Raw genomic sequence first — 24,550 nt, forward strand, 5'->3', positions numbered from 1 at the left:
TGCTTTATTGACTATGTCAAAGCCTTTGACTGTGTGGATCACAATAAACTGTGGAAAATTCTGAAAGAGATGAGAATACCAGACCACGTGAACTGCCTCTTGAGAAACCTGTATGCAGATCAGGAAGCAACAGTTAGAACTGGACATGGAACAACAGACTGGTTCCACAAAAAAAAGGAGGATATCAAGGCTGTATATTGTCACCCTGCTTATTTAACTTATATGCAGAGTACATCGTGAGAAACGCTGGGCTGGAGGAAGTACAAGCTGGAATCAACATTGCCGGGAGAAATAACAATAACCTCAGATATGCAGATGACACCACCTTATGGCAGAAAGTGAAGAAGAACTAAAGAGCCTCTTGATGAAAATGAAAGAGAAAAGTGAAAAAGTTGGCTTAAAGCTCAACATTCAGAAAACGAAGATCATGGCATCTGGTCCCATCACTTCATGGCAAATAGATGGGGAAACAGTGGAAACAATGGCTGACTTTATTTTTCTGGGCTCCAAAATCACTGCTGATGGTGATTGCAGCCATGAAATTAAAAGACGCTTACTCCTTGGCAGGAAAGTTATGACCAACCTAGACAGCATATTAAAAAGCAGAGACATTACTTTGCCAACAAAGGTCCGTCTGGTCAAGGCTATGGTTTTTCCAGTGGTCATGTATGGATATGAGAGTTGGACTATAAAGAAAGCTGAGTGCTGAAGAATTGATGCTTTTGAACTGTGGTGTTGGAGAAGACTCTTGCGAGACCCTTGGACTGCAAGGAGATCCAACCTGTCCATCTAAAGAAGATCAGTCCTGGGTGTTCATTGGAAGGACTGATGTTGAAGCTGAAACTCCAATACTTTGGCCACCTGATGCGAAGAGCTGACACATCTGAAAGACCCTGATGCTGGGAAAGATTGAGGGCAGGAAGAGAAGGGGACAACAGAGGATGAGATGGTTGGATGGCATCACCGACTCGATGGACATGGGTTTGGGTAGACTCCGGGAGTTGGATGGACAGGGAGGCCTGGCATGCTGTGGTTCGTGGGGTCGCAAAGAGTCGGACACGACTGAGTGACTGAACTGAACTGAATGGTGAGTCTATGTGGTCTGAATGACTTCTGATATTTAGAATTCATACAAATTTTTCTTTGTGGCTTAAATATCATCTATTTTCATGAATATTCCATAGGCACTTGAAGAATGTGTTTAGTATATAAAGTACTATGTCTGTTTCCTAAAGTTTGTTAATATTGTTACTTTAATATCAATCTCTTTCAATCTATATCTCATCTTTCACTGAAGATTTATGTGTTCAGCTGAAAGTGTATGTGTATATACATATGGTGGTGTCCTACAGGGATTATAATAAGTCTAACTTACATGAAGTATTTTATGCTACAAATTTATTGTATTTCTTCTTTCTTTATCTTTTTATGGTATGAATATAAATCTAATTTATCGTTTATGATTTGCTGTTTGTATAGGCTATATTTTACTTAACCAAACCCCTACTGATGGACACTAAGTTACTTTCATTTTTCCTCCCATAAACAATGTTACAATGAGCATTCTTGTACATCTCTCTACAAGAGACTTCTCTGGACTATTTACCTAAGACATAATTATCAAGTCCTAAGAAATATCCATACTTAATTTGACAAGTATTTCCAGCTTGCTCTGCAGAATGACTCTCTATACACTATTTTACCTACCCAACAGCAATTCTTGAGTATTCCCACCTCTCTTCATATACATATTTAGCCACTGGGGTTTCTTCTTCTGTGTACTGACTTCTTATATCCTTATTTTCCAATGAATATTTTTCTTTCTAATACTGAGTTGCAGGATTTCTTATATATTCAAGATATTAATCTTTTGTTAGTCCTAAAAGTTGTAATTATCTTCTTCCAACCTATTACATATCTGGTAATTGTTTACAGTCCTTCATTTTATTATCACAAATGCTTAATCATGATATAATCAAATCTTTTTTAGGCTATACTTTTGGGAATATTATTTATAATAAATTATTCACAGCCACAGGCAGAATATTTTCTCCATCAGCTTTAATGTATTACCTTTTAGATTAATTCATTTGAAGATTGTTTTTGTATATTGTATGAAGTCGTAATCCAACTTCATTTTCTTCCATACAGTGAGCCAATTTTCCCATGTTGTTGTTCAGTCGCCCAGTCATGTGTGACTTTTTGCAGTCCCACGTACTGCAGCACTCCAGGCTGCTCTATCCCTCACGATCTTGATGTCATCTCTATCATGTGTCAAGTTTTTCTAAATAGGGATATCTATACTGTGATGCATTGGACTACTTCTAACACTTCATTACACACATTCAATAGTAATTAATATGCAAAGCAACCCATATTATTCTATTTTCAAAATGGTCTTAGCTATTCACAGATTCATAATATTCCAAAATAAATGCCAATAAATACCAGTCTTTCCATTTCTAAACTCATCAAGGGAAAAAAATGGGGGAGAAGGCCCAAATCAATAAAATCAGAAATGTAAAAGGAGAAGTTACAACTGAAGCTGCAGCAATATAAAGGATCATGATTTTACTGTATGGACAATTATATGCCAATAAATTGGCAACCTAGAAGAACTGTGTACATTTCTAGAAATCTATAATCTCCCAAGACTGAATGAGGAAGAAATGGAAAATATGAACACACCTATTACCAGTAATGTATACCTGTGGCAGATTCATTTTGATAATTGGCAAAACTAATACAATTATGTAAAGTTTAAAAATAAAAGAAAATTTAAAAAAATTGAATCTGTAATTTTAAAAACTCCCAACAAAGTCCAAAATTAGATGGCTTCACAGGTGAATTCTACTGAACAGTTAGAGAAGAGTTAATACCTATCACTATTTCAAAATATTTCAGAGGATGTAACTCTACCAAACTCATTCTATATAGCCACCATTGCCCTGATAACAAAACGAGAAAAAGAGATTCAGTGTAATTCTTATCAAACTACCAATGGAATTTTTCACAGAACTAAAACAAATAATTCTAAAATTTGTGTGGAAATACAAAAGACCCTTCAAATAGCCAAACATCCTGAGAAAGAAGAATAAAACTGGAGACATCATAATTTCTGATTTTAAACTATACTACAAAGTAATAGTAATCAAAATAGTATGGTACTGGTACAAAACAGACACACAATTCAATGCAACATAATAGAGAGCCCAAAAATGAACCCACACTTATGTGGGCAATTAATCTATGACAAAGGTGGGAGAATACACAATAGGGAAAAGACACCTTCTTCACTAAATGGTATGAAAACTGGGAAGCTACATGCAAGAAATCAAACTGGACTCCCCTTTCACATGACGCAAAAAAATAAATTCAAAATGAATTAAATACTTAAATGTAAGACCCAAACCCATGAAACTTCTAGAAAAAACATAGGCAGGATGTTCTTTGACATAAGTCTTTGTAATATTTTTTTGGACATGTCTCCTTAGGCAAGGGAAACGAAAGCAAAAATAAGCAAATGGGACTAACTCAAACTAAACTAAAATCTTTTTGCACAGTGAAGGAAGCTATCAACAAAATGAAGAAGCTACCTACTGAATGTCAAGTGATATTTGCAAGTAATATTAATGTATCCAATAAGGGTATCCAAAATATACAAAGAACTGGTATGACTCAATGCCAAAAAAATAAGCAAACACATTAAAGAACAAGCAGAGGATATCAATACATATTTTTCCACAGAAGACATACAGATGACCAACAGGTACATGAAAAGATGCTCAACATCACTAATCATCAGGGAAATGCAAATCAAACCCACAATGAGATATCACCTCACACCTGTCAGAATGGCTGTTATCAAAAAGACAACAAATAGGGGCTTCCCTGGTGGCACAGTGGTAAAGAATCCATCCAATGCAGGAGACACAGGCTCAATCCCTGGTCCAGATGCTGTGGAGCAACTAAGCCATGCACCACAAATATTGAGCCTGTGCTCCATAGCTCAGGAACCACAACTACTGAGCCCACATGTGGAAACTGCTGAAGCCTGTATGCCCTAGAGCCTGTGCTCTGCAACACGAGAAGCCACCACAATGAGAAGCCAACGCACTACAACAAAGAGTAGCCCCTGCTTGCTGCAACTAGAGAAAAGCCCCCCCAGCAACGAAGACCCAGCACAGCCAAAAAATAAATAAATAATAAAAAATAAAAACCAAATATTATTTTTTTAAAAAGACAACAAATAACAAGTTTTGGCAAGATGTGGAGAAAAGAGAAATCTGTACTGTCAGTATGTAATTTGGTGCAACCACTATGGAAAACAGTTGGAGGTTTCTCAAAAAACTGAAAACAGTGCTACCATTATGACTCAGCAATTCCACTCCTGGGCATATATCCAAAGAAAACAAAAACATTTGTTTTTTGTTTGAATTAGAAAAGAGATAGTCATCCCTTTGTTTACTGGAGCATTATTTATAATATCCAAGATATGGAAGCACCCTAAGTGCCCATCAGTATATGAATAGACAAAGCAGATGTGGTGTACACATACAATGCAATATTATTCAGCCATAAAAAAGAATAAACCCTTGTAATTTGCTGCAATATGGATGGACCTAAATGGTATTATGCCAAATGAACTAAGTCATACAGAGAAATACAAAACTATATGATTTTAATTATATGTGAAATCTAAAAAAAAAAGAGAGAAATAAACAAAAATGACAAAAATATAAACAAATTTTTAGATACAGGGAACAAATAAGTATTTTCCAGAGGGGAAAGTTTTGGGAAGAGAAGAAAATAGGTGAGGGGAATTAAGAGGTGCAAACTTACAGTTATCAAAGAAATGAGTCATGGGTATGAAATGTACAGTGAGTGGAACATAGTAACTATGTAGTGTCTTTGTGTGGTGACATAGGGTAATTGTGGTGATCAGTTTGATAATAGAATCATTGTGGTGATCAGTTTGAAATGTTTAGAAATATCAAATCACCATGTCACATAATAGGAATTAACATTGTGTTGCAGGTCAATTATACATAAAAGCAAACTCATAGAAAAAGATATCAGATTTGAGGTTACCAGAGATGGAGGACAGAGGGTGGTTAAAAGGTACAAACTTCCAGGTACAAGATTAATAAGCACTAGGGATGGGATGTGCATCATGATAAATATAATTAATGCTGTATGTTATATATGAAAGTTATTGAGAGTAGAGCCTAAGAGCTCTCATCACAAAAAAAAGTATTATTTCTATTTCTTTAATTTTGTGTCTATATGAGAGATAGATGTTCACTAAACTTACAGTGATAATTACTTGATGTATATAAATTAAATCACTATGCAATACACCTTAAACTTACATAGTGCTGTATATCAATTATATCTCTATAAAACCAGAAGAAAAAAAGAATGAGGTAGCTTATAGAATATAATAAAACATGGAACAGTATCTAAGACATGCTGTTAAGTTTTTAAAGCCAATTATGGAATATTATGGGCTTCCCATGGGATGCAAGTAGTGAAGAGCCCACCTACCAATGCAGGAGAGCTGGGTTCAATCCCTGGGTAGGGAAGATCCCCTTGTGAGGGCATAGCAACCCACTCCAGTATTCTCGCCTGGAGAATCCCCATAGACAGGGGAGACTGGTGGGCTACAGTTCATGGGGTCGCAAAGAGCTGGACACAACTGAAGCGACTTAGTACACATGCACATGGAATATTATGGGCACGAGATTGAACCCAGGTCTCCCACACTGCAGGCAGATTCTTTACCATCTGAGCCACCAGAGAAGCCCAAGAATACTGGAGCAAAGTGATCTAATTTTAAAATAATAATTTGGAATACACCACTATTCATTGATCTAAAGGAAAAAGCCTAAAAGGATATTTACCAAATATTAACAGGAGTTTTCCAGACAGTGACATTACAGAGGCTACATTTTGTATTTCTTACATTTCTGGTCATTAAAATTTTTATAACATTTAAAATATTGCCTATAGCATATAATATAATTTTCTTATTTTGACTATGAAAAAGATCAAGACCTTATTTTTTCCCAGTCTTTTCCATCACAAATGCACAATTCTTGAATGAAAAAGAAAATAGTAAAATTTACCATAATTGGAAGTGCTCAAATATAGATGAAACAAACATCTGTCACAGATACCACAGAGAAGATTAAGCATCCAACATAGTGTTTGACTAGATGACCTCTGAATGAGTCCTGAGTTGCTTTTTAACAGTTTACCGTAAAGATCTTACCAATAAAATTGGAAAATTTCTGGGTGTCACTCAGAGTCTTCATATAGTCTTTAACATTCACCATGTTGTCTTCTGCAAGGAAAAGAAAGAGAGGTCACAAGAAAGAATTTGTGGACAAAATAATATTAAAAATACAGCATCAGATTTCTCTGGTTGTCCAATGGTTAAGAATCCACTTGCCAATGCAGGGGATCCCTGATCTGGGAAGATTCCACAAGATGTGGGACGACTAAGCCCATGCACCACAACTACTGAGTCTGCACACTAGAGCCCACCAGCTGCAGCTACTGAGCCCCCACACCACAACTACTGAAGCCTGAGAGCCTTTAGCCCATGCTCTACAGCAAGAGAAGCGACTGCAATGAGAAGCCTGTACACTGCTCCTAGAAGGTAGCCCCTGCTCGATGCAACTACAAAAAGCCTAGGCACAGCAACCAAGACCCAGTTCAGCCAAAAATAAATAAATTAAGTGTATATAGTATCAAAATCAGCATACCACTTTTATATTGAAAATTTTAAAGCTTTAATTTATTCTTGAAAGTTTTATTTACCAGATACTTTGAATTCATTTTCATCCAAAATGCCTTGTGATAAGATTGTAGATATATGAGCTCTGTGCAAAAAAACTAAAAACACCAAGAAACTTTTAAAGTCCAGTAACTTCACTCTGCCCAAAGCAACAAACCTAGGATTTCTACTCACAAGTTCTGAATTCAAACTACTCTTCAGTCACTAAATTAAGATATATCTGAGGAGAGAGGATTACAACAAGCCCACTCTCCACAAAATTTCAACCTGCTTGTTAAAATTATTCTCATAACTGCAAATGAAGAAAGAGTCTTTTTCAAAGACAATATTTAAAATAACAAGCAAATACCTACAGATATTTGCTCAACAAAGGAATTGAATTTACTTGAACAAAGACCTCGCACTTTCTTTATAAAGAATACTTATAAAGACTAGCCCTACAGAAAACAAAATATTCAGTTCAGCCGCTCAGTCATGTCCAACTCTTTGCAATCCCATGAATCACAGCACGCCTAGGCCTCCCTGTCCATCACCAACTCCCGGAGTTTACCCCAACTCATGTCCATTGAGTCACTGATGCCATCCAGCCATCTCATCCTCTGTCGTCCCCTTCTCCTCCTGCCCCCAATCCGTCCCAGCATCAGGGTCTTTTCCAATGAGTCAATTCTTTGCATGAAGTGGCCAGAGTATTGGAGTTTCAGCTTCAGCATCAGTCCTTCCAATGAACACCCAGGACTGATCTCCTTTAGGATGGACTACCTGATAGAAGTATTTAAATGCTTACCAGAAACAAAATCTGACTGAAGAATTTTCTCTACCTCTTCTTTAGGTGACTTAATTCCAATATCTCCTAGAAAACCTTCCAAGTTCTTCCCAGGTATCATGTCATCTTCAGGCAAATTAACAGCTAAGACAGTCTCCTGTGATTCTAGAAATAAAAAGAAATTACTTAGTAACTGATCTAGCCTCTGAATTTAAAAGCAGTAGCCATCACTAAAGGCTTTTGTCAGTGGCAACCCATGGTTTATTATCACATCCTGAATTGAGGAATAAGAAATCTCAGTGAAGAATACAGACCTCAGGAAATGCTATGTCCACCAGTATAATATACAAAGAGTTCTTTATCACATTTCTCTGGTGCTAATATAAAATTGGCATAACCAAGATGATTCATATAGCTGAATTTTTCACTACAGTTACACAGAAGAGTTATTTTATTGGGCTTCCCTGGTGGCTCAGTGTAAAAGAATCTGCCTGCAATGCATGTGACCTGGATTCAATCCCTGGGCCAGGAAGATCCCCTGGAGAAGGGAATGGCGACCCACTCCAGTATTCTTGCCTGGAAAGAGGAGCCTGGTGGGCTACAGTCCATGGGGTCGCAAAGAGTCAGACATATGGAGTTCTAATAGTAGCAAGCAAAATTAACTTTATTTATTGAGGTGAAATAAATTTTAAAATCATGAAAACTGTAAAATATGAAACACAGTATCACAAGGGCTCATTCATCTTTTCTCTTCAATTCCACCAAGACTCTTGTATTCTAGCATCTGGAATTTTGCTTCATATCCAGCCTTTTCAAAGGAGGCAGTGTTAAGTCAGATAGATCTGCATTCAAATCCTGACCGTGGAATTTGTGACGTGGAACTCTGTGACCTTGAGCAAATTTTTACTACTTAACCCCATTATAAATCTCAGTTGTCTTATATATAAAATGAAATTATAATAGTATCTACCTCACAAGGTTGATATGGAGATTAAATATGAAAATATAATGAAAAACATTTAAAACAATGTTAGACATATCAGTTCAGTCAGTTCAGTCATTCAGTCATGTCTGACTCTCTGTGACCCCATGGACTACAGCATGCCAGGCTTCCCTGTCCATCACCAACTCCCAGAGCTTGCTCAAACTCATGTCCATTGAGTCGGTGATGCCATCCAACCATATACTAAGGGTTTATTAAGTTTCATTATTACTAGCAATAAAATAATTGTCATTTTTATTATAATTATTAAAACCAACAAGAACTAGCTACAAATGGTAATCACAGCTTCTTAGTGTCTTAGATCCTGCCTCACTTCCTGTTCCCCTAACATTATTAGGAGACAACTGCAGATGGCAATTTGAGTTTTGCCAACACCTAAAAACCTGTATCAGCTCTTCTTTGTCTTAACTAAAATTTGGTTTCCTTTAAAATACTGTTTCCTTGCATAATCATCTTGAGTAGTCTATTCATCCTCCCATGTTCCATATACCATAGCACCAGGAAACAAAGCACCATTCTCCTGGTTTTCTGCTGCCTATTGAGCCTATTTTGAGCCTATTTTAGTCCAACTTCAATCAAAATGTATCGCTCCCCTTTAAGGTTCAAGCCTGGTCACTAGTCTCTAAGGATTTTGGCACATTGATCATGATCTTCCCTCAACTCTATATCCTATTATCATCCAATGATAATAAGGATGATCCTAACCTCAGAGCACCTTGACTTCTTAACTGCCAACAAGCCTTCACTTTCTTTCCAGTCATCCATACCAATGGCTATTCTTAATCCTCATCATTACCCAGCATTGCCTGTCTCATCCCTAATATCCTAAACTACCAGATCAGACACTGACCATAATCCTTTAAGACTATATGTGTCTTTGTTGAAGGGAAGTACAGAACTTTGCACATTATGCCTCCTCTCCAGGCCCCTCCAATTTCTCCAGTGGACAGTGGAGACACAGTGAACTAGCCTGATCAGTTATAATGCAGGGCCTGCTATGCTAACTCCTTCCTTCTTGGGTAGCCCTTGTTTACTCTTCCCTGCAGTTATTGGTCTTATATTGCACTGACTGCAGATTCCAATCCATCTCCCTAGTCCCTGTGACCATGCCCAAGATTCAGGTGCCTAACCTGTTCTCCTTTCTCAATGGCTTAATTTCAACATTTTTTTTCTTACCATCTGAGCTCTGCTCTCTGATTTCAAAGTTAACTATCATTTGCTAAGCAGATAATATGTACCTAATAACTATGCTTTATATATATTTTTGCAGTTGATCCTGGCAACTGTATGAGAAACACGATGTTTTTAGCATCCTTGTTTTAAAGATGAAGAAATCAGAATGGCCTAGAGTGAGTAGGCAGCTAATAAGTCAAAGAACCACACCCCCATCTCTTATCATACTCCATAGCCCATGCTCTTTTCTACTACTATGCCCTGTTTCCTATTCCTTAGCTAATCTAATTAACTACTATACTATGTTGATGCTAATTATGTTATGACCCAGGTAAAATACTTTTATATGTAAACCAGAAAATATTAAATACATTTCTTAACCTAAAAGAGAGCTCTCAGTTCAGTTCAATTCAGTTCAAGTCGCTCAGTCGTGTCGGACTCTTTGCGACCCCATGAATCGCAGCACGCCAGGCCTCCCTGTCCATCACCAACTCCCAGAGTTCACTCAGACTCACATCCATCGAGTCAGTGATGCCATCCAGCCATCTCATCCTCTATTGTTCCCTTCTCCTCCTGCCCCCAATCCCTCCCAGCATCAGAGTCTTTTCCAATGAGTCAACTCTTCGCATGAGGTGGCCAAAGTACTGGAGTTTCAGCTTCAGCATCATTCCCTCCAAAGAAATACCAGGGCTGATCTCCTTCAGAGAGCTCTAGTGGTGGGTATTTCATATGCCAAGAAAGCCTATGTATTGAAAATCTATAAAGTATATTGTGTACTTCTTTGCACACAGAAATGACTCTGCATTGTTTTCCCTAACATTTGTCTGAGTTGTCATTCTTTTCAAGAGTGCTCACTGATCAAATAGTCATTTGAATGGTTATTCAAATAAATCACCAGTAATACTGTTTTAAACATATTTTCCAAACAAGAAAGTACACAAACCCCACAAGCACTATCTTCATTGGTTTCAGTCCTACATCTTTAACTTTTAAACCAAAATGGAAGTCAAATAATAGAAAACCTGTGCCACTGAACTGCACATGGTCTCTCTGATATTTAACAAAAACATGATAAGTGTCTATTAAAGAAGCAAAAGGAACATGATAAGTGTCTATTAAAGAAGCAAAAGATTTATGAGAAATTATATAATATAGAAGCCTATACACAGGATGGAGTCCTAAGTCTGAGGCTTAAAATGATATATACAATTTTCATATCTGGAAAAATTTTAAGGCCAGTAGCTGACTCTACATATAAAGTCCTAAAAACAAAAAGAGTTAAAAATAGGTTTAAGCAGGTCCCTTTCTACAAAAAAACCTTTTTTCTTTCATTAAGAAACCTGTCAACTTTTAATCAAAACCAAGTTCTGCCTACCTATAAATAGATCAATGTCAATATGTTAATCAGAAATTAGCACAACTAGAAAAGGTAAAAAGCAAAACCAAAGGCATCCCTTCAATAAAAATAAATTTAATAGTCACAAGTAATCCAATACTTACCTTCTAACTTGGAGGTATCATGCATTTCCTTTACCACTTTTGCAAATTCTTCAATTTGTACTTTGTCACCTTCTGTAAGAAAAACATTTTAAATAAATCAGCCTCACTGAAGCAAAAGTTGGATTCAATAAAGAAATCTTTGAAAATGTAAATTACTTGATGTACTCGTAAAAGTTATATTTTCTTTGTATATTGTTGAGTGACCAAAAGATTAATTTTATGGAATGAATAAACCTTATGGCTGCAGAAATCAGGCTGAGATTTTCATTTCCAATAGTCAAGAGAAACTATGCAATCCATATCACTAGAAATAAAACTAAGAGACAAATCTCAATTTAATTTTAGCCTTTCAAATGTTTGAAGATAAAAATACTGTAGCAGATGTAAAACTTTTTCCAAACTCAGATGGTTCTATAGCTAGAATTTCTGATTGATGTTTACACCTATTTCTTACACAAAAATACATAAGTATTAGATTACAAAGTCAAAGTGACAAGCGCTTTGTTTTCTGAATCTGAAACAGGGAAAATTAATTCAAGGATTTAGAATTACTATAGTTTATGATCATAGACTAGAATACAGTATAAGCAGAAAGTGTATCGACAGCAGATAAAACCTTGCCTAGAGCTTAAATATATAGCTACAAAGGCCAAAAAGTATATGAAAAGGTGTTTAATATCACTAATCATCAAGGAAATACAAATCAAAACCACAACGAGATATCATCTCACATCTGTTAGGGTGGCTATTACCAAAAATAAATAACAGATACTTGTGAGGATATAGAGGAAAAGGAACTCTTATACACTGTTGATTGGAATGTAAACGGGTACAGTCATTATTTTTAAAATATAGTGGTTCCTCAAAAAATTAAATATAGAACTACCACATGATCCAATCATCCCCCCTTTTTTTTAATTATATATACATGATGGACTATTATTTAGCCATAAAGAAAAGGAAATTCTGCCATTTGTGACAATATAGATAAGCCTGCAGGGCATTATGCATTTCATTATGCGAAATAAGCCAAACAGAGAAAGACAAGTACTGTATGGTATTACTTATATGTGGAATTTAAAAAAAACAAAACCAGTTTAATAGAAACATAAAGTAGATAGGGACTGGGGGAAGGGGAAATGGAGAAGCATAGGTCAAAGGGCACAAACTTTCAGTTATAAGAAAAAGAGGTTCAATAAAAGAAAAAGAATAATAAATTCAGAGAATCTAATGTACAACATGGTGATTATAGTTGAAAATATGGCAATTTACACTTGAAAGTTGCTGAGATTAGATGTTAAGCATTCTTATCATTCACACACACACAAAATTAAATATATGAGGTAATGGGTGTAAATGTGTTAATTATCTTGATCTTGTTAATCCTTCCACTACATCTTTCAATCCTAATAGTATACATTTTATAAACAATTATGATCAAGACCATCCCTATGGAAAAGAAATGAAAAAAGCAAAATGGCTGTCTGGGGAGGCCTTACAAATAGCTGTGAAAAGAAGAGAAGCCAAAAGCAAAGGAGAAAAGGAAAGATATAAACATCTGAATGCAGAGTTCCAAAGAATAGCAAGAAGAAATAAGAAAGCCTTCTTCAGCAATCAATGCAAAGAAATAGAAGAAAACAACAGAATGGGAAAGACTAGGGATCTCTTCAAGAAAATCAGATACCAAAGGAATATTTCATGCAAAGATGGGCTTGATAAAGGACAGAAATGGTATGGACCTAACAGAAGCAGAAGATATTAAGAAGAGGTGGCAAGAATACACAGAAGAACTGTACAAAAAAGAGCTTCACGACCCAGATAATCATGATGGTGTGATCACTGACCTAGAGCCAGATATCCTGGAATGTGAAGTCAAGTGGGCCTTAGAAAACATCACTACGAACAAAGCTAGTGGAGGTGACGGAATTCCAGTTGAGCTATTCCAAATCCTGAAAGATGATGCTGTGAAAGTGCTGCACTCAATATGCCAGCAAATTTGGAAAACTCAGCAGTGGCCACAGGACTGGAAAAGGTCAGTTTTCATTCCAATCCCAAAGAAAGGCAATGCCAAAGAATGCTCAAACTACCGCACAATTGCACTCATCTCACACGCTAGTAAAGTAATGCTCAAAATTCTCCAAGCCAGGCTTCAGCAATATGTGAACCATGAACTTCCTGATGTTCAAGCTGGTTTTAGAAAAGGCAGGGGAACCAGAGATCAAATTGCCAACATCTGCTGGGTCATCGAAAAAGCAAGAGAGTTCCAGAAAAACATCTATTTCTGCTTTATTGACTATGCCAAAGCCTTTGATTGTGTGGATCACAATAAACTGTGGAAAATTCTGAAAGAGATGGCAATACCAGACCACCTGATCTGCCTCTTGAGAAACCTATATGCAGGTCAGGAAGCAACAGTTAGAACTGGACATGGAACAACAGACTGGTTCCAAATAGGAAAAGGAGTACGTCAAGGCTGTATATTGTCACCCTGTTTATTTAACTTATATGCAGAGTACATCATGAGAAATGCTGGACTGGAGGAAATACAAGCTGGAACCCAGATTGCCAGGAGAAATATCAATAACCTCAGATATGCAGATGACCCCACCCTTATGGCAGAAAGTGAAGAGGAACTAAAAAGCCTCTTGATGAAAGTGAAAGAGGAGAGTGAAAAAGTTGGCTTAAAGCTCAACATTCAGAAAACGAAGATCATGGCATCCGGTCCCATCACTTCATGGCAAATAGATGGGGAAACAGTGGAAACAGTGACAGACTTTATTTTTCTGGGCTCCAAAATCACTGCAGATGGTGACTGCAGCCATGAAATTAAAAGATGCTTACTCCTTGGAAGGAAAGTTATGACCAACCTAGATAGCATATTCAAAAGCAGAGACATTACTTTACCAACAAAGATTCATCTAGTCAAGGCTATGGTTTTTCCTGTGGTCATGTATGGATGGGAGAGTTGGACCTGAAGAAGGCTGAGCGCCAAAGAATTGATGCTTTTGAACTGTGGTGTTGGAGAAGACTCTTGAGAGTCCCTTGGACTTCAAGGAGATCCAGGCAGTCCATTCTGAAGGAGATCAGCCCTGGGATTTCTTTGGAAGGAATGATGCTAAAGCTGAAAGTCCAGTACTTTGGCCACCTCATGCGAAGAGTTGACTCATTGGAAAAGACTCTGATGCTGGGAGGGATTGGGGGCAGGAGGAGAAGGGGACGACAGAGGATGAGATGGCTGGATGGCATCACTGACTCAATGGACGTGAGTCTGGGTGAGCCCCGGGAGTTGGTGATGGACAGGGAGGCCTGGCGTGCTGCGATTCATGGGGTCGCAAAGAGTCGGACACAACTGAGCGACTGATCTGACCTGATACAATAAAACTGGAAATATATATACACATATAGCTACAACCAACAGTGTCTTATCTTTTATCTTTCCTTGGCTTTCAAATTAACACTTGGATTTTTAGGAACCATACTGTCTAGTAAGAGCATGTATCTTTATTGCATTTTTCCAGCTTCTGTCTTTTAGTAGGACCCTGCCCTGTTGACTTCCTGGTGGTGCAGATGGTAAAGCATCTGCCTACAATGCAGGAGACCCGGGTTCGATCCCTGGGTCGGGAAGATCCCCTGGGGAAGCAAATGGCAACCCACTCTAGTACTCTCGCCTGGAAAACCCCATGGACAGAAAAGCATGGTAGGCTACCGTCCATGGGGTCACGAAGAGTCGGACACGACTGAGCGACTTCACTTTCACTTTGCCCTGTTGAGCCATACTAAGTCGCTTCAGTCATGTGCAACTCTTTGTGTCCCTATGAACTGTAGCCCGTCCATGGGATTCTCTAGGCAAGAATACTGGAGTGGGTTGCCATGCCCTTCTCCATGGGTTCTTCCTGACCTAGGGATCAAACCCACGTCTCCTATGGCTCCCACATTGTAGGCAGATTCTTTATCTCTGAGCCACCAGGGAAGCCCCTTAGTAGGGCCCTACATCTCCCTAACTATAAGAGCTCTGCCTTAAATATGTCAGGTATCTCTCTGATGTGGGGAGAAAGGGTAGAAAAGGATACAAAGAGTTTCTGTATCCCATTTCCCATGATTATTTTATATTCTGTTACTCTGGATAATCTCCTACCAGCCTCATATCAACCAGCAAAGCAAGATAATAAAATTTTCTAAGACTGGTTACAAAAAGACCTTCTCAAGACCAGCTTTAAGGGGCTTCCCTGGTGGCTCAGAGGTTAAAGCGTCTGCCTGCAATGTGGGAGACCCAGGTTTGATCCCTGAGTCGGGAAGATCCCCTGGGGAAGGAAATGGCAACCCACTCCAGTATTCTTGCCTAGAGAATCCCATGGAGCGAGGAGCCTGATAGGCTACAGTCTACAGGGTCACAAAGAGTCCGACACGACTGAGCTACTTCACTTTTCACTTTCAAAGACCAGCTTAAAGTAAGCAGTAGGCATTGCAGCTCAGTCACCTAAGTGGAGATTCCTCTGAATCCAGCACATATATTCAAACACAACTAAATTCAGCTATTTAGAATTCTAAAAGAAAGAAAGGAAAAAAGCAAACAAACAAGGAGCATCTGAGGTCACCAGGTGCCAATAACACTAGCAGGTGCTTTAACAAAATCTGCATCTAGGGTTGGGCTGTTTACACGGACACAAATCTCTGTGACCTATAATTCCATTTGGTCCTTAAGTTCTTACATATGCTGAAACAGAAAAGCAACCACAGGTTTTAGAAAAGATTCCTTGGGTACATTTAAATATGTTCTATGAAAAGACATGTGGGTAGACAGAGATTTTAGAATTTGGCACTCATTCTTTGCTAAACCACCAACACAAGGTTAACCACAACAAATACCAGGTTTCAAAGTTAGAGCCTGAAATAAATATTCAGACTTAACTTTAACAAGTATAAACAAAAATAGCAATATCACAAAGACAAGTTCTGAATCAGGTTGTCAAACCCAAAAGAAAAAAGTTATTTAGCTAATTTCAATTCCATCAGAGGTCAGAGTCAGGAGAAAGAGAACAAATACATCTCAGTTTAAGTTTAAAAACCTAAAACAAGTAAAGCTGGAGAAACCAGAAGAGAAGAGAGTATCTGAAGTCTTTATGAAACTTTATGAAACTATAATGATTTCCTCCATATAATTCCTAGTCTATGGATTCAGCCTCTCACATCCCCCTTAAGTATTTCCACATCATCCTGACATAGTTTGGCTCAACCTCAACTCTCTTCATTTAGATCTTTCATCAGAAACAGGGAGGGACTCAAAAGGTATATAAGTTGATATTTGGGAAGTATTTCTGAATTTTCCAAATGATACACACCTTTTTTACTTTTCAATGCATTTTTCTAATCATCATAAAACTAATTTTTTCATTTTAAATATACTTTAAAATACTGAGGAGTCAATATGGAATACCATCAACAGCCAGGAAGTAATTCACGTAGAGGGAACCTAAATCTGTTTTTTTTTTTTCTTTTTAACATAACCTGGTCAAATGATTATTTCAGGACAATAATTCTTGAGTTCTTTCTCATATTTCTAAAGATGTGTTGAGATGCTTTATCAGTTCACTTGGTCATGTTACCTACTTTGGTCATAAGAACTCAACTTTTATTTTTTATACATTGGGGTACTCTACAAGATTTCATTTGGAACAAAAGAATTCTACTGATTTAACAGCACCAAATATAAACAAAAACCAAAAATAAAGAATTTCAAAACTTTGCAAACCACAGCAATAAAATGGGGCTTCCTAGATGGCACTAGTGGTAAAGAACGTCTGCCAATGCAGGAGACATGAGCTTCTAGACGCAGGTTCAATCCCTGGACTGAGAAGATCCCCTGGAGAAGTGCACAGCAATCTCCTCCAGTACTTTGGCCTAGAGAATCCCATGGGAGAGAAGCCTCTCAGGCTACAGTCCACAGGGTCAAAAGAGTCCGACACAACTGAAGCGACTGAGCACCCATGTACACTAAAATAAGAACCAAATCACTTTGTATGAAAGGATTAAAGTTAAAAGAAGAAACAGTATGACAGATGAAGTCCACATATAGTTTTCAATATCTTGTATATATTCAGATTTAGATGGTAAAATAATCCACATTTTACATAGTACATTTTTGCTTCACAAGTATATAATAATGAATAGGACTTCACTTTCACTTTTCACTTTCATGCATTGGAGAAGGAAATGGCAACCCATTCCAGTGTTCTTGCCTGGAGAATCCCAGGGACGGGGGAGCCTGGTGGGCTGCCGTCTATGGGGTCGCACAGAGTCCAACACGACTGAAGCGACTTAGCAGCAGCAGCAGCAGCAGCAGCAGGATACCATTTGACCGGCTTTATTACCACAGTAAGAGGTTTTATAGACAGCTGAGTTATTTTCATAATGCATAAAATGTTTTATTGGTCTGATTAAAATAAATGCTATATGATATTTTCTCTGGCACATGTTGCCCACAACTTCCATTCACTGTATCAAAAGAACCTGAAACTTTGCCACAGAGGAAAAGAGGGGCGGGGGTGGGGGGGCGGGTGGGGGGGAGGAAATCCCTACTACCAGAAAATTACCCTTTTGTTTAAATCAACCCTTCTTACCTCATATATCCCAATAAATAAAACAATCCACACGATTAAAGTCTAAAATTACCAGCCTCAATTAAAGGAGAAAAGGGGGATAATAACACTCACAGAGGATGACAATTTTTGATAAAGACCCCAGACAGCATGCTTATGTTACTAGGCTAGTCCTGCATAAACATTCCACACAAAAGAGTATAAAAATACATTCGTAACTTCAGGGTACTAAGAATATGAGAGAGTAGAAATGATCACATGTAGCTATGGATTCTTTCTTTCCTAAATGCAGAATATCAGCAGTATATAATGGAGTATTTATTTTTTAAATTTTATTCTATTGTCTTTTTTTATAGTATTTTTGTGAACTTTTTTTTGTTTTGTGTGAATCTTTTTTTATTTCCTAACGAGGCACAGGTGGTAGCCACCAGCAAATGTGTTTTCCTAACAAATTAAATAAAAGCCTGTTTCAACCAAACAACACGACTATCCCAAGAAGTATTAATAAAACTGGGATATAAACCGTTTTCCTAACTCCCTGTGTTCACTGGGATATTCCATTTTCCATTAACATATTATGGAACTTAAAAGTAGTCAAGTAACCAAGCAGGACTCTATCAGGCCTTCTGTCTTCCCAGGACAGACCACCACCTACATATCTTCCACCTGCCTTTTACGTATAGAAAAGCTTTTACTCTCTTAGGCCTCCCGAGAGTCCCAAAAGGCTGGCTCAAGAGTAAATGATTATGAAATGTGAAAATACAAAAAACAAAGCATAGCTAGCTGTTGGGCCAGGAAACTGGTAACAAATTTAAACTACAAACCAGTTACACAGCAGAGTCACTGAATTCCCAGTTCCCAGAAAGATTTGTTAATAGATCAGGGTCTAACACACATTCTCAAGTTGTTCCTACAGGAAGTAGACTTCACCAGATGAAAACTGCTGACCATAAGCATGTAGACTCCAGATGGGTTAAAGTCAGAGGGTTGATGATACCTGAAAAGTTATGCTGATAAAGTTAAACTAATCAATCAATACCAACCAATCCAAGAATTGTGCACAAGCTGTTCATGCACCATGTAGGTCCCTCCCTCACACTGGCATTAAAACCTTTACTCCTAACTGGCAACTTGGAAATGGTCTTAGGACATTGGTCTACCATCTTTCCAGGTTGCTGGCCTGAATAAAGCAACTTTCTCCATTTCCACCAATACTTTTCTCCTGAGTATTGGCCTTTCAAGCAACAAGTAGCCAAACTTGGATTCAGTTTGGCCTCATCCGGTTACAGTCAATGCATATTTGATCAATGTAGAGCAGTAATATATTAGATACTAATTATTTTCTATAGGACAGTCAAACAATATGAGCTTTCTTTACATTTCCTAAATGTATATCCTGGCATATCAACCAAATACAAGATATAAGGATAAATAAAGATTGGCAGAAGATAAAACCATATATCTTTTCATTTTAGTATTTGGAATACTCACCATCAGCTGTTGCCAATTTCAGTGCAGTCATGAATTCATCTTTGTTTAAATTATTGTTCAAATTAGACAGAGTATTACACAGATCAGGAGCACTCATCTTTTCTTTGCTGAGATTGTGGAAGTTTTCAATAGTATCAGGCAATACTAAAGGGTACATAAAACACATGTTTTACAACATTCTTGTTCAAGAAATTAATACAGCAAACTATTATCTGGAATAGTTATGAATTGAGATTTTTATGGTTAAGAAGAATAACAAATAGAGATAAATTAATTGCCAACTTCCAAATATTAAAATGTAATAAAATAACATAAAATTAAGTATATCTTTGAAGATTGTAAAATATTTCAAGAACTTATAGTTCCATATATAAGGAAACTTAAAAATAACTAAGCACCCCTAAATAATCATTATAAAGAATAACTTTCATTGAACTATAGATTTTCTTTTATTTTTTAACTTTACAATATTGTATTGGTTTTGCCATACAATAGCCTGAATTCACAAACATGTCCAACTGATAAAACCATGCATTAAATATCTTTTTCTCTGTATCTCCCCACAAAATCCTTTTCTGGATAACTATTTCCTCTTCACGATACCACTGCAGACTATGGAAGGAAATTTTGTTTTATTAAAACTCCAACAGAAAACCTTTGTAAGGTTTTAACAGGGAAGTGAAATTATCTTATTACAAAAGTATAACGATTATTCTATTGCTATGTAGACCATGAACTTTCTGAAGACCAGGCAGTTAGGAAGTTTTTGAAAAATGTCAGTGGTAGCAGTTCACAGAAAAAATGACAGTGGCATCAACAAGGGTGAAAACGATGGAGATGCTAAGAAGTGAACAAACGTAGGATGTATTTTGAGCATAAAGCTGAGAGAGCATTTAATGATGAACTGAATGACAGTCTAGGGGGACTGGGACCATGAAGAACTTCTAGGTTTGAGACCTGAGCAGCTGGGTGGAGAGTAGGGTCAGTAGCTGAGATAGGAAAGACTAGGAAAAGAATGAGCTTGTTGGAAAACAAGAATTCTTTTCCATACACATTAAGTTTGAGATAAATAGGGAGTCAAAAGGATACAGGTATTATTTAAAGTAGTAGGATCACTCAGGGAAAGCCTTAGAGAATGAGACTCAGAATGGAATCTGAGATCACACTAACATTTAAAAGTCAGCCAGAAAAGAAGCAGCCAGCAAACAAAACAAAAGAGGAAGGGACATATATAATGGAATATTATTCAGCGACTAGAGAATTCTGCCATTTGCAACCCTGAGGGTATTAAGTGAGGTAAATCAGACAGGGAAAGACAAATACTAGAAGATCTCACTTATATGTGAAATCTAAAAAAGCAGAACTCATAGACACAGACGGAAAAGGCAATGTCACCCCACTCCAGTACTTTTGCCTGGAAAATCCATGGACAGAGGAGCCTGGTAGGCTGCAGTCCATGGGGTCGCAAAGAGTCGGGAATGACTGAGTGACTTCACTTTCACTTTTCACTTTCATGCATTGGAGAAGGAAATGGCTACCCACTCCAGTGTTCTTGCCTGGAGAATCCCAGGGACGGGGGAGCCTGGGGCTGCTGTCTATGGGGTCACACAGAGTCGGACACGACTGAAGTGACTTAGCAGCAGCAGTAGCAGAGAATACTATGCTTAGTGAAATAAGTCAGATAAAGAAAAATACTGTATGATATCACTTTTATGTGGAATCTAAGAAAATAAATGAATATATACAGTAAACAGAACCAGACTCACCTATAGAGAAAACAAATTAGTGGTTACCAGTGAGGAGAGGAAAGAACAGAGGGAAGGGACAAAATGGCTGTATGGGATTAAGAGATACAAACTTCTATGCATAAACTAGACAGCAACAAAGATACACTGTATAGCACAGGTAGTTATAGCCATTATCTTGTAAAATACAAAAAAAAAACAAATAAAAATCAAGATAAAAGAATAAAAACTAAAATAAATTCTACAGCAACCACATAGAATAATCAAGTGGCTTACATAAAATCTGAATGAGTACACAATGTAAAAATATACATCCAGTCACTGAATGTGCTTCAAATGGTTTTACTAAAATTATTTTCTCTTGGCATTGACTTTAATTTTAAAATTACTTGAAGAAAAAGAATTAGAAAGGAAATAATCTAAAAATGAAATTCCTAGGAAAAGTGACTGACAAGCAAATAATCCTTTCACCCAACTAACCAATTGTGCTTCCTTGTATAAAAAACAAATTAAATTGATACATAAGGTAAAAATGGCTGTTATTTAAAGTGCACTATTTCCTAATATATGCCACAAAATAACACAATCCTACTTTTAGCACCAATTTTTAAGGTACTAATTTCATTCCATTTAAAATATACATATATGACCTTAAGATGGAGAAGCTCTATACAGTTAGCAAAAACAAGACCGGGAGCTGACTGTGGCTCAGATCATGAACTCCTTATTGCCAAATTCAGGCTGAAGTTGAAAAAAGTGGAGAAAACCACTAGACTATTCAGGTGTGACATAAATCAAATCCCTTATGACTACACAGTGGAAGTAAGAAATAGATTTAAGGACTAGATCTGATAGCAGAATGCCTGATGAACTATGGATGGAGGTTAGTGACTTTGTACAGGAGAGAGGAATCAAGACCATCCCCAAGAAAAAGAAATGCAAAAAAGCAAAATGGCTGTCTAGGGAGGCCTTACAAATAGCTGTGAAAAGAAGGGAAGCATAAAGCAAAGGGGAAAAGGAAAGATATACCCACTTGAATGCAGAGTTCCAAAGACTAGAAAGGAGAAATAAGAAAGCCTTCCTCAGAGATCAATGTAAAGAAACAGAGGAAAACAATAGAATGGGAAAAACTAGAGGTACCAAGGGAATATTTCATGCAAAGATGGGCTAAATAAAGGACAGAAATGGTAGGGACCTAACAGAAGCAGAAGATATTAAGAAGAGGTGGCAAGAATACACAGAAGAACTGTACAAAAAAGATCTTCATGGCCCAGATAATCACAATGGTGTGATCATTCACCTAGAGCCAGACATCCTGGAACGTGAAGTCAAGTGGGCCTTAGGAAGCATCACTACGAACAAAGCTAGTGGAGGTGACGGAATTCCAGTTGAGCTATTCCAAATCCTGAAAGATGATGCTGTGAAAGTGCTGCACTCAATATGCCAGCAAATTTGGAAAACTCAGCAGTGGCCACAGGACTGGAAAAGGTCAGTTTTCATTCCAATCCCAAAGAAAGGCAATGCCAAAGAATGCTCAAACTACCGCACAATTGCACTCATCTCACACGCTAGTAAAGTAATGCTTAAAGTTCTCCAAGCCAGGCTTCAGCAATACGTGAACCATGAGCTTCCAGATGTTCAAGCTAGTTTTAGAAAAGGCAGAGATCAAATTGCCAACATCTGCTGGATCATCGAAAAAGCAAGAGAGTTCCAGAAAACATCTATTTCTGCTTTATTGACTATGCCAAAGCCTTTTTGACTGTGTGGATCACAATAAACTGTGGAAAATTCTGAAAGAGATGAAAATACCAGACCACCTGCCCTGCCTCCTGAGAAATCTGTATGCAGGTAAGGAAGCAACAGTTAGAAATGGATATCGAACAATAGACTGGTTCCAAATAGGAAAAGGAGTACGTCAAGGCTGTATATTGTCACCCTGCTTATTTAACTTCTATGCAGAGTACATCATGAAAAACGCTGGGCTGGAAGACGCACAAGCTGAAATCAAGATTGCCAGGAGAAATAACAATAACCTCAGATATGCAGATGACACCACCCTTATGGCAGAAAGTGAAGAGGAACTAAAAAGCCTCTTGATGAAAGTGAAAGAGGAGAGTGAAAAAGTTGGCTTAAAGCTCAATATTTAGAAAACTAAGATCATGGCATCCGGTCCCATCACTTCATGGCAAATAGATGGGGAAACAGTGGAAACAGTGGCAGACTTTATTTTTCTGGGCTCCAAAATCACTGCAGATGGTGACTGCAGCCATGAAATTAAAAGACACTTACTCCTTGGAAGGAAAATTATGACCAACCTAGACAGCTTATTAAAAAGCAGAGACATTACTTTGCCAACAAAGGTCCATCTAGTCAGAGCTATAGTTTTTCCAGTAGTCATGTATGGATATGAGAGTTGGACTATAAAGAAAGCTGAGCACTGAAGAATTGATGCTTTTGAACTGTGGTGTTGGAGAAGACTCTTGAGAGTCCCTTGGACTGCAAGGAGATCTAACCAGTCCATCCTAAAGGAGATCAGTCCTGGGTGTTCATTGGAAGGACTGATGTTGAAGCTGAAACTCCAATATTTTGGCCCCCTGATGTGAAGAGCTGACTCATTGGAAAAGACTCTGATGCTGGGAAAGATTGAGGGCAGGAGGAGAAGGGGACGACAGAGGGTGAGATGGTTGGATGGCATCACCGACTCAACAGACATGGGTTTGGGTGGACTCCAGGAGTTGGTGATGGACAGGGAGGCCTGGCATGCTGCAATTCATGGGGTCGCAAAGAGTCAGACATGACTGAGCGACTGAACTGAACTGATATGACCTTACATGTTTTTACAGTGAGCTTCTTAGTGACAAAGACTGTCTTTTTCATTTTCAAACAGTGTCTTTAGCACTCTCACAGCTTAATATATAATCTGATACATAGTAATGGCTCAACAATGTTATCAAATAAATTGGAAGATGAAAAAAATATGAACAGCTGAAACCAGAAATTTTTATTATAGTACTCAGCTATGATCACTAGATGGCATCACTTTCCCAAAGTAATAAAACATTTAAAATCTTCCCAAAATATGGATTTCATATATATGATTCTAGCTCTATATAATGAAGTTTGAGGTTGAGTAGTAAGATTATGATAGCTTTCAATTCATTTGCATATAGAAGGTCTTCTAGATTTAGGAATCAGTAATGGAGATGATTAAGGTCAAACATAGCAGTAAGCCAACTATTTATTTGCCTGATGATCTTCAGGATGCCTAGTTCTTTTAGTGTATTACATTTTTCTAAAATCTGTCAAACTATTTAGTCCACAAAAAGTACAAATTCTTACCTAATTGTTCAGAGAAGCGTTCTGTGTTACTCATCATAGTATCAACAAATTGTTTAAAATTCACTTTTTTTGTTTCTAAAGGGAAAAGAACACACTTTCTTCAGTATTAACTTGAAGATTTATTGTGATAAATACTAA

At 37.5% G+C, this 24,550-nt stretch overlaps 1 protein-coding gene across 1 annotated transcript in view; it reads right to left on the minus strand.

Moving 5' to 3' along the window:
* Nucleotides 1–24,550, minus strand: part of EFCAB13 (EF-hand calcium binding domain 13) — a 239,483-nt gene that overhangs the window by 138,968 nt on the left and 75,965 nt on the right. The window contains exons 14-18 of the mRNA XM_055579601.1: nt 24,413–24,487; nt 19,329–19,472; nt 11,242–11,313; nt 7,587–7,730; nt 6,275–6,346 (exon numbers count right to left, since the gene is read on the minus strand). Coding sequence (XP_055435576.1) covers nt 6,275–6,346; nt 7,587–7,730; nt 11,242–11,313; nt 19,329–19,472; nt 24,413–24,487 — 507 coding nt within the window. The remainder of the gene's footprint in view (nt 1–6,274; nt 6,347–7,586; nt 7,731–11,241; nt 11,314–19,328; nt 19,473–24,412; nt 24,488–24,550) is intronic.

The sequence above is a fragment of the Bubalus kerabau genome, chromosome 4 (assembly GCF_029407905.1).
Source record: "Bubalus kerabau isolate K-KA32 ecotype Philippines breed swamp buffalo chromosome 4, PCC_UOA_SB_1v2, whole genome shotgun sequence".
In the NCBI taxonomy this organism is placed as follows: domain Eukaryota; kingdom Metazoa; phylum Chordata; class Mammalia; order Artiodactyla; family Bovidae; genus Bubalus; species Bubalus kerabau.